General features: G+C 42.7%; 1 protein-coding gene across 2 annotated transcripts in view; it reads right to left on the bottom strand.

The window, feature by feature from the left end:
* Positions 1–12677, bottom strand: part of HPS3 (HPS3 biogenesis of lysosomal organelles complex 2 subunit 1) — a 67741-nt gene that overhangs the window by 8970 nt on the left and 46094 nt on the right. Inside the window, exons 11-14 of one of the 2 annotated variants that reach the window (XM_038772280.1) lie at positions 7222–7455; positions 5706–5891; positions 3084–3272; positions 2399–2506 (exon numbers count right to left, since the gene is read on the bottom strand). In XM_038772280.1, coding sequence (XP_038628208.1) covers positions 2399–2506; positions 3084–3272; positions 5706–5891; positions 7222–7455 — 717 coding nt within the window. The remainder of the gene's footprint in view (positions 1–2398; positions 2507–3083; positions 3273–5705; positions 5892–7221; positions 7456–12677) is intronic. The other variant, XM_038772371.1, reaches the window with a different exon arrangement.

Raw genomic sequence — 12677 nt, 5'->3', positions numbered from 1 at the left:
GTCCCACGTGGGGCTCACAGTCTTAATCCCCATTTTACAGATGAGGTAACGGAGGCTCAGAGGAGTTAAGTGACTCGCCCCAGGTCACATAGCAGGCATGTGGCGGAACCGGGATTAGAACCCATGATCTCTAACTCCCAAACCCGTGCTCTTTCCTACCCCAGCACTTAGAAAAGTGCCTGGCACATAGTAAGCTCTTCATAAGGTGCTCTGGAGGGACGATGTAAGAAAATAACATTAGTGTGTTTGATTTAAAAACCAATAACACAACTGATGTGACCATTTTACTTCTAATTGCCCACAGTGGGGTCACGCAACTTCTGAATGTTTCCCCCCTCCCTCTTTCTTCCCCTTTCCCACAGCATCTCCTTCTTGGACTCTTGGGAAAATACACTACAGGGAATACTCACTCTGTCTCTTGCTCATACTGATTCATGTATGGGTCAGTGGATAACTTCTAAGAAGGTAAGTCACACACTTTCATAATGGGTGCGTAAGACCGAGGGTAATAAAACTCTCAGGTCAGCTCATGGTCCAACCAGCCCAGTATATGGTCTCTAACAATCAATCAATCATATTTATTGAGCATTTACTGCGTGCAGAGCACTGTACTAAGCGCTTGGGAAGTACAAGTTGGCAACATATCTAACAGTGATGCTGGGGGTGTTGGGAGAACCAGAATATTTGCTCTCCTGGAAATTCATGCTTATGGCCTGTTGACTGATTGATTGATGGCTCATCCAGTCATTAATTAATCCTGGCTGAGCACAATAGTGGGAAAGTACAATGAAAGTAAAAGTCTGTTTCCTACCCACATGGATCTTCAAATCCAAAGGGGGAGACAAATATAAATTATATGAATGCAATGCTCTGCACAAAGTGCTCATTCTTTACCACTGATTAACTGACCAAAGCCAAACTTAGATACAAGGGAAATGGCAAAAGTACACAAAAATGAATATATAAATGACTAAATCATGGAATAAATCTAGACCGTAAACTCATTGTGGCCACGGAACATTGTTAGAAGCAGAGTAGCTTAGTGGAATGAGCACGGGCTTGGGAGTCAGAGGTCGTGGGTTCTACTCCCTCCTCTGCCACTTTCCAGCTGTGTGACTTTGGGCAACTCTCTTCACTTCTCTGTGCCTCAGCTACCTCATCTGTAAAATGGGGATGAAGCCTGTGAGCCCCACGTGGGGCACCCTGATTACCTTATATCTACTCAAAGTGCTTAGAACAGTGCTGGCACATAGTAAGTGCTTAACAAATACCATCATTATTGTACTCTCCCAAGTGTTCTGCACACAGTAAGCACTCAATACCACTCAATGATTGATCCATCCATCAACATACACATATAAGCCCTATACTGTATATGTGCTAAGGATGGCTATTGGGATGACATGCCCTGGAGAGTAATTGTTTGGAGATTGTCTCCTGGAGCCTATCAGCTTCTTGTGGGCAGGGAGCGTGTCCATCACTTCTGCTGTATCGTCCTCTCCCAAGTGCTTAGTACAGTGCTCTGCACATAGAAAGTGCTCAATAAAAACCACCGATTGAATGGTGACATGGATGCAAGATGGAAAGTGATGTGGTCTGGTGGATTTGAATGGAGGGGAATTTCCAGAAAAGGGATAGGGTGAGGGCAATATTTAGGAAAGGCCCAAACTTTCCTTCTACTAACCTACTTTGTGCCACTCATTTGCCCAACACCTTCTTCAAACTCTCTGGTATTTTTTATGCACATTAACATAGAAAACAGACTATTAGGAACTGGGCATCCCTAATGCGGACTCTGAATGCTCGCTGTGAGTTCTTCAGCTCTGACAGCACAACTGCACATTGCCAATCCCTACGGCCTGAGGCTAAGTTGCTCTCCGAACTGTCTTAATTTTAGTAGCAAATATCTTTCCCAGAGCCCTGGGGAGATGGGTTCCTCTGATCTTGGTTCATATGCTATCAGAAGAGGATATTAAGAGCAGGAGTTTTTAATAATAATTAGCATTATTTTGGTATTTGTTAAGCGCTTACTATGTGACTAGCACTTTTCTAAGCGCTGGGGTAAATACAAGGTAAGCAGATTGTCCCACTTAGGGCTCACAGTCTCAATCCCCTTTTTATGGATGAGGTAACTGAGGCAAAGAGAAGTTAAGTCACTTGCCCAAGGTCACATAGCAGACAACTGGGATTAGAACCCACGACCTCGGACTCCCAAGCCCGTGCTCTTGCCACCCCTTTAAAAAAAAGCCCAAATCCCACCCGCCCCACCACCACCACCATCGCCACCACCCCCAGTGAAACAGTAGAGTTGGAAGTCATTCTTTGGCTGTGGATAAGTCTGGTGGCACAGCAGTGAAGGATGCAATGAAGAGGCAAACAGAAGTGTGGAATAATATACCTGTAATCGGGAAAGATCTTCAGAATAACTTTTATCTGGTGAAGGATCAGTGGATGTCAAGCAGGTAACCCAGGGGTATATTAACCCAAAATGACTACAGGAATTTATCTGGAATATAAAATATATTGAGTGTGAGACCAGAACAAAAGATTCCGTCACGACTTCTAAAGCATATATCTTCCAGACTTTTTTCCAGATAAAAGTTCAAGACTTTGTTCCCCTAGGAAAAGGTTACTGAAGTTTCACTGTTCATAGTTCACTCCTTCAAACAACGTATTTCCTTAACGGGATGTGAGACTAAAACTTTTTATTGACTTGTCCTGAAAACTCCTCTTGGTTGTCCAAACAGATATTTTGGAAACTGCTTCTTCCAGGAGAAAAATGTTACAAGCTGAACACTCCAAAAGACCCACATCTGAAGTCATTTGAATCTACTCCAGAATGGATGTTTTACTTTGGATAGAAAAACAATCTTGTCTCATGACTACTAATAAAAACATCCTCGCAGGCACTTTAATCCCTCCAGACTATAAACTCCCTGTGGACAGGGAGCTTCTCTACCAACTCTTTTGTATGGCACTTACCCAAGCGCTTAGTACAGTGCTCTGCACAATGTAAGCACTCAATAAATACCATTTATTAACTGAATTCCAATGACTCTTTGAATTCGCGTGCGTGTATCTACCAGATCCTCCGAGGTTTTCAATGGTTTGGTGTCTGGTGCCCGTCTCCTCGTTAATCTCCAGATGTATTGGGAAGTCAGTTTGAAAAACAGTTCTTGGAGTGCCACATCCTGGGGGCACGCTACAAGTTGGGCTTCCCAGAAGTCTATCAGGAGCTGAGGAACACCATCTTGATCGTGCTCACAAAGCGCCTGCAAAACACCAAGGGCAAAAAAGGAGCCGTTTTCATCATCATCATCGACGGTTGGAATCGAACATAAAGATGAACGACCAAGTTTATGAGAAGCAGTGTGGCCTAATGATAATAATAATAACTGTGGTATTCATTAAGTGTTTACTGCACTAAGCACAGTCCCTGTCCCATACGGGGCTCACAGTCTCAATCCCCATTTTACAAATGAGGTAACTGAGACACAGAGAAGTGAAGTGACTTGACACAGCTGAACCAGAATTAGAACCCTTGACTTTCCAACTTCCAGGCCCATGGTCTACTCATTATGCCATGCTGCTTCTCAAGAGAATAGGCCTAGGAGTCAGAAGGACCTGGGTTCTAGTCCCAGCTCTGCCAGTTTTCTGTGTGCAGCCTTGGAAAAGTCACTTCATTTCTCTGGGCCTCAGTTACCTCATCTGTAAAATACGGATTGGGACTGTGAGCCCCTTGCAGAACAGGGACTTTGTCCAACCTGATTTGCTTGGATCCACCCCAGCACTTAGTTCAGTGCCTGGCACACAGTAAGCGCTTAACAAATACTATTATTATTATACCCACCCTCAGAATTCTTGCATAGATGCTTGTTATTCAACCGAGTATACCTTTGCGTTTGGACGACTAATCATTTTAAGTCACCTCCCCTTTTAGAGTGTAAGGACCTTGTGGGCAGAGAATGTGTAATTTCTTTATTCTGTACTTCCCAAGGATCTAGTACAGCACATCACATCAAACTGTCACTCAATAAATGTCACTGCTACTATTACTACCACCACTACTACCCTATACTAATGGCATAATAAATGCCATTATTATTATTATTACTACCCAAACAGCAGATGGACAGGTAAGGGACCAGAGTTCAGGTAACAGTTTGTGCGTCCTAATTCCGGCCTCATCATCGTTTACTTTCTAGATGACCTTAGGGAAGTGAATTCTTCTTGCGAACTTAATTACTCCTGTGAATTGCAAATCTACACAGCTACCTCCTGTCTCCTTGATGAGAACAACATGTGGATTCTTAAATGACAGGAGGTGTCTGGGAGGCCTGCCAAGATCAATGAAACCTAGTGTAAGATTATATTAAAGTTGTCTTCACGACCACCAATATTAAAGCTTTCAAATCGATTTTTTGGGAGCCATCGGTTCATCCCGCATCAAATATTTTGTTTTACTTCACCATGCCAAGTCTCGACAGTGTCCATCAAAAGCTTGAAAACATATGATCCTAGAAAGTGTGTCCAGTCGCTCATTTTTATTAAAATTCCTGCTGGGTCTCAGCCTGATTTAGTCTGGCCTCCTTTCAGAGACTGCGTCAATCTACTGCTGAAGTGAAAGCCGAATATTAAAACATCACCCACTACGGGATGGGAGCCAGAATGGAACTAAATAACATGATACTATTAATACTTAGAACCAAACAGCATCATACCTTAGCAAATGACTTCCTAATCACGGCTTCTATACTGACGAAGCAGGAAATATCTCTTACCTCAGATGCTGAAAAGCTCATACCTCAAAGCACTAAGATTGATGGCTCCTGAAATGCCACCTTAGTGAGCAATAGTACAAAAAAAAAAGGTCTATCTGTTCCTTTTCCAAATCTGACTCTTAGGATCAGAATAGGAGTCGTGCAGGGCAAGCCACCCTAACCCATTACATTCGGGAAGTTGGAATGAGTAAAGTGAACTTCTTGGAGAATTTTTCGACTTTCACTCGTTGTGGACAGGGAAGGTGTCTGCTAACTCTGTTGTATCGTACTCTCCCAAGTGCTTAGCAGAGTGTTCTGTGCATAGGAAGTGCTCAATAAATACCACTGATTAACTGCTACAAGAAAGGAGGCAGCAGCATGGACTAGTGGATAGAGCACGGGCCTGGAGTCAAAAGGAACTGGGTTCTAATCCTGGCTCTGCCGCTTGTCTGCCGGGTGACCTTGGGCAAGTCGCTTAACTTCTCTGTGCCTTAGTTACCTCCTCTATAAAATGGCAATTGATTGTAAGCCCCACGTGGGACCGGGACTGTGTCCAAACTAATTAGCTGGTATCTACCCCAGTACTTAGTACAGGGCCTGGCACAGAGTAAGAGCTTAACAAATACCATATAAAAAATAAAAGAGAGAGAAAGGAACTCAACCTCCTCTGTGCATTTTTGTGATACCACTTCTGAAGTTTTACCTTTCGCTTCAAGACTGAGCCAGACCCAAAGACACAGACTGTTTCCTCTAGACTGTAAGCTCATTGTGGGCAGGAAATGTGTCTGTTTACTGTTATAATGTACTCTCCCAAGCGTTGAGTACAGTGCTTTGCACTCAGTAAATGCTCAATAAATATGACTGAATGAAGGACTGACTGAATGAAGGACTGACTGAATAGACAGGACACCTAACTAAGAAATTCAAATGTACAAAGGAGTATACCTTAATTAAAGACTCGGCTTCTTCCACTTCAATTTTGTTATTATCCTGCAAGCCCACTAGGGAGGCCACCAGCAATCCCGGCTGATTCTCCTTTAGGTGAACCGCAAACTCCGTTGGAACGAGCTGCCCTTTTCTCTGTCGTACCAGCAACCGTGGTTCCAAAATAAAGCCGTAAACCAACTTCATCTTTGGATGAAAACAAAATAACAGAAAGTTAGTAATTAAGCCATTCAATGTGCAAAGTCTTTCAAGTACATGTTGCTAGAGAAAATTCACGCTTCGTTTTCTCTTCTCAGTCATAATGCCTTCAGTACTGTGGGACTTCCAACTGAAATTGATTCTTTCGCTGTTTTTTTACCCAAGAGATGCCTCCCCTCACCCCCTTCTGCACCGTGTTTACCATCATCATCATCAATCGTATTTATTGAGCCCTTACTGTGTGCAGAGCACTGTACTAAGCACTTGGGAAGTACAAATTGGCAACATATAGAGATAGTCCCTACCCAACACCCTGGAGCACTAAGACTGGTGGACCCTTGTGGGACACAGTATGTGTCTGACCTGATTAACCTGTATCTATAGAACAGTGCTTGACACACTGTAAGCGCTTCATCAATCAATGGTATTTTTGAGCACTTACTCTGCTAGACTGTAAGCTTGACGTGGGCAGGGAAGGTGTCTGTTTAATGTTATATTGTACTCTCCCAGGCATTTAGTATAGTGCTCTACACACGGTATATGCTCAATAAATGCAATTGAATGAATATTGTTTGCAGAGCATTCTACTGCGTGCTTGGGAGAGCACAATACAACGGAGTTTTCTTCTTTATTTTTGTTTTTTAATAATATTTGTTAAGCGTTACTACGTGCCAAGCATTATACTAAGTGTTGGGGTGGATACGAGATTGGACACAGCCCATGTCCCACATGGGGCTCACAGTATTAATCCCCATTTTACAGATGAGGTAACTGAAGTACAGGGAAGGTAAGTGACTTGTCCAAGGTCACACAGCAGACGAGTGGCAGAGCGGCATTTGAATCCACGTCCTTTGACTCCCAGTCCCATTCTCTTGGCCAGGCTGCTTCCCAAAACTTACATCATGGTGCCAGTAAACAACACAGTATGAGTTGTGCATTCAATCCCTGCCTACACTCAGCTTACAGTCTAGAGGGTAAAAATAATAAGAATAATTATGGCATTTGTTAAGCGCTTACCATGTGCCAGGCACTGTACTAAGCGCTGGGATGGATACAAGCCAATTGGGTTGGACACCATCTCTTGTCCCATGTGGGGCTCACAATCTCAATCCCCATTTTACAGATGAGGTAACTGAGGCACAGAGAAGTTGAACTGACCTGCCTATGGTCACAAAGCAGACAAGTGGTGGAGCCAGGATTAGAACCCAAGTCCTCCTATTCCCAGGCCGACGCTCTATCCACTATGCCAAAATAATAACAATAATAATAACACTAATAATGTAAACATCCTGGAGATTGCTCCAGGCACATGCCCTACCTCTGGAAGGCGATTCATCTCACTCGTGAACATGTCATGATTTCCCATTTTCAGAGCCAAGGAGGCTGTGGTCAAAGTCACAAGGATGGACGATGGTCCAGAGCTTTCCAGCTTTCTCAAGGCCTTCGTTGCAATTAAAGGGTCCAAGTTCTTCAAGCAGGGGCTGCAAATGGCATGGGGCAGCTGCTTTGGCTCCGCGACACTGAGAATTTTAATCACTTTTGCTGCCTTCTCCTGGCATTGGGGAGAAAGGGGCAGTCAAAGGGAGTTTGAAAATTCAATAAGTCAGTCAATCATATTTATTGACCACTGACTGTACGCAGAGCGCTGTACTAAGCATCTGGGAGAATACAACAATAAACAGACACATTCGCTGCCCACAACGAGCTTACAGTCTAGAGGGGGAGACAGACATTAATACGAATTACAGATATAATGGAAAATGGAAAGTGCAGGCTGACAGAATAAAAAGATTCTGGGCAAATAACCACCAGAGAGAAGCCAATCCACAAAGCAAGAGATCTGAAACCAAGAAACACATGGGTCTGATTAAATAAAGGCATGACAAGAGTTTAATAAAGATGAAAAGATGTGTTACTTCATATTACTAAACTTTCTTCAATCTGGATAAGCCTGAATGAACAAATCTACCCAAATCATTGTTCCTTGATGGGAAGACTGAAAAAAGTCTAAGTTACCGAGAAACAGTTGGGTCAGATCCTCTAGACTGTGAACTTTTTGTGGGCAAAGATTGTGTCTATTAACTCTGTTGTACCAAACTTTCCCAAAGTAAATAAATTACTGCATTTATTAAGCACTTACTATGTGCCAAGCACTGTACTAAGCTCTGGGATAGATGTTACAAGATAGTCAGGGCCCACATGGGGCTCACAGTCTGAATAGGAAGGAGAAGAGGTACCGAATCCTCACTGTGCAGATGAGAGAATTGAGACACAGAGAAGTTAAGTGAATTGCCCAAGGTCACACAGGAGACAACTGGGGAGCCGAAATTCGAACCCAGGTCCTCTGATTCCCAGATCCGTGCTTTTTCCACTAGGCTGCGTTGCTTCTCCAATTTCTTCACGTCTACGATGGTAGTACGTGTAGGGATTGTAGAGGGTCAGCAGGGAGACTGGGTTTCTTTAGTTTCTGCCCTCCCAAGAGCCCCCAAAGAGGAAGTGCTTTTAATTGAGTTTAAATTAAGCAACAACAAAATGGCAAAGAGGCTGGTGATTGTCAAATACTTTTACCTGAATATCTCTTTACTGAATCAACAGGATGTATTGAAAATGGGGAACCAAAAGCAGTCCAATTCACAAAATAAGGTCTCAGTAGCCATCAAACCCATCAGCGCTTAAAACAGTGCTTTGCACATAGTAAGTGCTTAATAAATGCCATCATTATTATTATTATTGTTATTAAAAGGAGAAAATTTGAATGGTGATTGTCAAATACTTTAACCCGAATATCTCTTTACTGAATCAACAGGATTTATGAAATGGGGAACCAAAAGGAGAAAATTTGAATGGTGGCAGATAAATGTACCTCTTAGAGATAATCCAATGAAAACTCGAAAGACAACCGCTTTGACTACCATCTTTTTTTTTAAAGAGTCCAATTTACAAAATAAGGTCTCAGTAGCCATAAAACCCATCAGTGCTTAGAACAGTGCTTTGCACAGAGTGCTTAATAAATGCCATCATTATTATTATTAAAAGGAGAAAATTTGAATGGTGATTGTCTAATACTTTAATCCGAATATCTCTTTACTGAATCAATAGGATTTATGAAATGGGGAACCACAAGGAGAAAATTTGAATGGTGGCAGATAAACGTACCTTTTAGAGATAATCCAATGGAAACTCAAAAGAAAACCACTTTGACTAACATCTTTTTTTTAAAGAGTCCAATTTACAAAATAAGGTCTCAGTAGCAATCAAACCTATCAGCGCTTAGAACAGTGCTTTGCACATAGTAAGTGCTTAATAAATGCCATTATTATTATGATGAAGGTAATTTGCTTCCTTGTCAAACTTGGAATTTTTGGTACCTCCATTTCTGGATGTTTGCTAACACTCCCTCCCCACTGTCCTGGGGCAGCTGGGATGCCGCTGCTTGGCCACACGGGTCCAGGGGAGTTGGGGGAGGACCACTGTCAGTTTGAGGATCCCCCCCCTCAATTGCTTCTGGGTGTCGGTCCCTGGTTCCCCTGCCTCCATCCTGGGATCTCGATGAAATGAGCTGAACAAGAAAGCCTCAAAGTCTGGGAACTCACAGAGTTAGTCTCAACACCAGGAATGTTCCCGGAGTATTTGGCAGGGGTCAACAAGAAGGGAGGGTTGGGGCAGGGACACGATGCTTGCCAGAGAGAGCTGCCAAGGCAGAACTCTCTCTCCCCGCCAAATTAAATGCTTCCTGGAAGGAATTCTGAATAACTCACTCCTAACCATTACCCCTACAAGCTTTTGATCCGGAGAAGCCGTGAAGGAGAAAGGGGCACCCTTCATAAGGAGAATGATCACAGAGCTAGGAAAACATTTCGTTTTCTCTTTGGGCCTTCTACAGAACCATTCTACAAAGTATTTAAATGATGAAGTAGCAAAGGAATCTCTCATTTTCCCACCCAAACCCTCTCCTCCTACTGACTTTCCTACCACTGTAGTCGGTACCACCACCCTTCCTGTCTCACAAGCCCTAACTAGCTAGCTGCGGCCAATACAAAAGCCACCCCGGAGTTGAGAAGACATGGACAGAGGATACAATATTTCCAAAAAGTAATAATAAAAATTTAAAACTATGGATTGGTTCCTATTGGATTTGTGAGGACAGAGGAGAGGTTTTACTAGAGGCCTAAGAGTTAGGCAGGAATCGTGTATACCAGCTCTATTGTATTTTTCCAAGCACTTAGTTTAGTGTTCTACATAGGGAAGAACTCAGTGACTTCCATTGATTCAAGTCAATTGATCAACTTGTACTTCCCAAGCGCTTAGTGCAGTGCTCTGCACACAGTAAGTGCTCAATAAATACAATTGAATGAATGAATTGATTGTGGGAGAAAGTGTCAGCGAGAAGCACAAGGGGATTCAATGTGATAATGAAGGGGGATGCAGTTGGTCAGGTATTTATTGAGCGTATACCGTGTGCAGAGCACTGTGCTAAGCTCTTGGGAGAATACAATTCAATAAAAAATAGACACATTCCCTGTCCACAACGAGCTTACAGTCTAGAGGGAGAGACATTCATTAATATAAATAAACGAAAGACATGTACATAATTGCTGCGGGGCTGGGGGGTGGATGAGTAATGGAAGCAAGTTAAGGCGACGTAGAAGGGAGTGGGAGAAGAGAAAAGGAGGGCTTAGTTAAGGAAGGCTTCTTGAAATAGGAACTATTCCTCCCTTCAAGGCCCTACTGAGAGCTCACCTCCTCCAGGAGGCCTTCCCAGACTGAGCCCCCTCCTTCCTCTCCCCCTCGTCCCCCTCTCCACCCCCCCCGCCTTACCTCCTTCCCTTCCCCACAGTACCTGTATATATGTATATATGTTTTTACGTATTTATTACTCTATTTATTTTACTTGTACATATTCTACTTATTTTATTTTATTAATATGTTTTGTTTTGTTCTCTGTCTCCCCCTTCTAGACTGTGAGCCCACTGTTGGGTAGGGACCATCTCTATATGTTGCCAACTTGTACTTCCCAAGCGCTTAGTACAGTGCTCTGCACACAGTAAGTGCTCAATAAATACGATTGAAGGAAGAAGGAAGGAAGGAACCGAAAGTGCAAAAAGGAAGGGCAGTATCTTATTTAATGATAATTTTGGTATTTGTTAAGTGCTTACTATTCATTCAGTCAGTCAGTCGTATTTGTTGAGCGCTTGCTGTGTGCAGAGCACTGTGCTGGGTGCTTGGGAGGTGCAGGCTGGCAACATATGGAGACGGTCCCTGCCCAACAGTGGGCTCACAGTCTAGAAGATTACTATGGCTTACTATGTGCCAAGCACTGTTCTAGGCACTGGGGGAGATACAACGTAATCAGGTGGTCCCACATCGGGCTCACAGTCTTAATCCCCATTTTACAGATGAGGTAATTGAGGCACAGAGAAGTGAATTGACCTGCCCAAAGTCACACAGCTGACAAGAGGCGGAGCCGGGATTAGAACCCATGATCTCTTTTCACTGAGCCATGCTGCTTGGCTCTTAGTTCCTTTTGGTTTCTATTCTGCACTCCTCAGTAACAACAATTAATAATCAGTTATATGTACTGAGCGCTTATTATGTGCCGAGCATTGTACTGAGGAAGTTAAGTGTTTATGCCGTGCTAAATGCTAAGTAGTTAATAGTCAATTTGAACATGGTCCTTAAACCAGAGGGCTCAGAGCCTAAGGTTAGAGACATAATCTTAATGAAATATATTTATAAATAAAATTATACTTGTAATTTTTGTGAAGATACCTGGAATTAGTATAGCACTTCATTTTTTTCAAAACAGGTCGACCAACTCAGTTATATTGTTATATTGTACTGAGGAAGTTAAGTGTTTATGCCGTGCTGAGTGCTAAGTAGTCAACAGTCAATTTGAACATGGTCCTTAAACCAGAGGGCTCAGAGTCTATGGTTAGAGACATAATCTTAATGAAATATATTTATAAATAAAATTAAACTTGTAATTTTTGTGAAGATACCTTGAATTTGTATTGCACTTTATTTTTTTCAAAACAGGTCGACCAACTCAGTTATATTGTACTCTCCCAAGAGCTTAGTACTGTGTTCTAAACACAGTAAGCGCTCAATAAATACCACTGATTCAAAACCATTTTCCATTTGTCTCATTTTATCCTCAGAAGTCCCCTGGTTGGTAGGGAGAGAGGTTTTTTTTTTAAAAAAAAAATCCCCATTTTACCTATTTATGTATTTATTTTATTTGTACATATTTATTCTATTTATTTTATTTTGTTAATATGTTTGGTTTTGTTCTCTGTCTCCCCCTTCTAGACTGTGAGCCCACTGTTGGGTAGGGACCGTCTCTGTGTGTTGCCAGTTTGTGCTTCCCAAGCGCTCGGTGCGGTGCTCTGCACACAGTGGGCGCTCAGTGAATGCGATTGAATGAATGAAGAAACAAAGTTAAGTGAATTCCCCAGGATCACACAGCATTTCAGTGCTTTGCACATAGTAAGCGCTTAATAAATGCCATCAATATTATTATTAATGGTAGAAGTGAGTCCAGAATTCAGGCCTACAGACACCCAAACCCGTGCTCATTCCACTCATTCCTATGGGTTCTTTTTTATGGCATTTAAGTGCTTACTATGTGCCAGGCACTGTTCTAAGCGCTGGGGTAGATAAAAAGTAATCTTTGGACACGGTCCACATGGGGCTCAGAGTTGTAATCCCCGTTTTACAGATGAGGTCACTGGGCACAGAGAATTGAGGGGACTTGCCCCAGTTCACACAGCAGAC

The sequence above is a fragment of the Tachyglossus aculeatus genome, chromosome 1, assembly GCF_015852505.1.
Source record: "Tachyglossus aculeatus isolate mTacAcu1 chromosome 1, mTacAcu1.pri, whole genome shotgun sequence".
Taxonomy (NCBI): domain Eukaryota; kingdom Metazoa; phylum Chordata; class Mammalia; order Monotremata; family Tachyglossidae; genus Tachyglossus; species Tachyglossus aculeatus.
The sequence above is the reverse complement of the archived record's forward strand: the minus strand, read 5'-3'. Positions and strand labels throughout refer to the sequence as shown.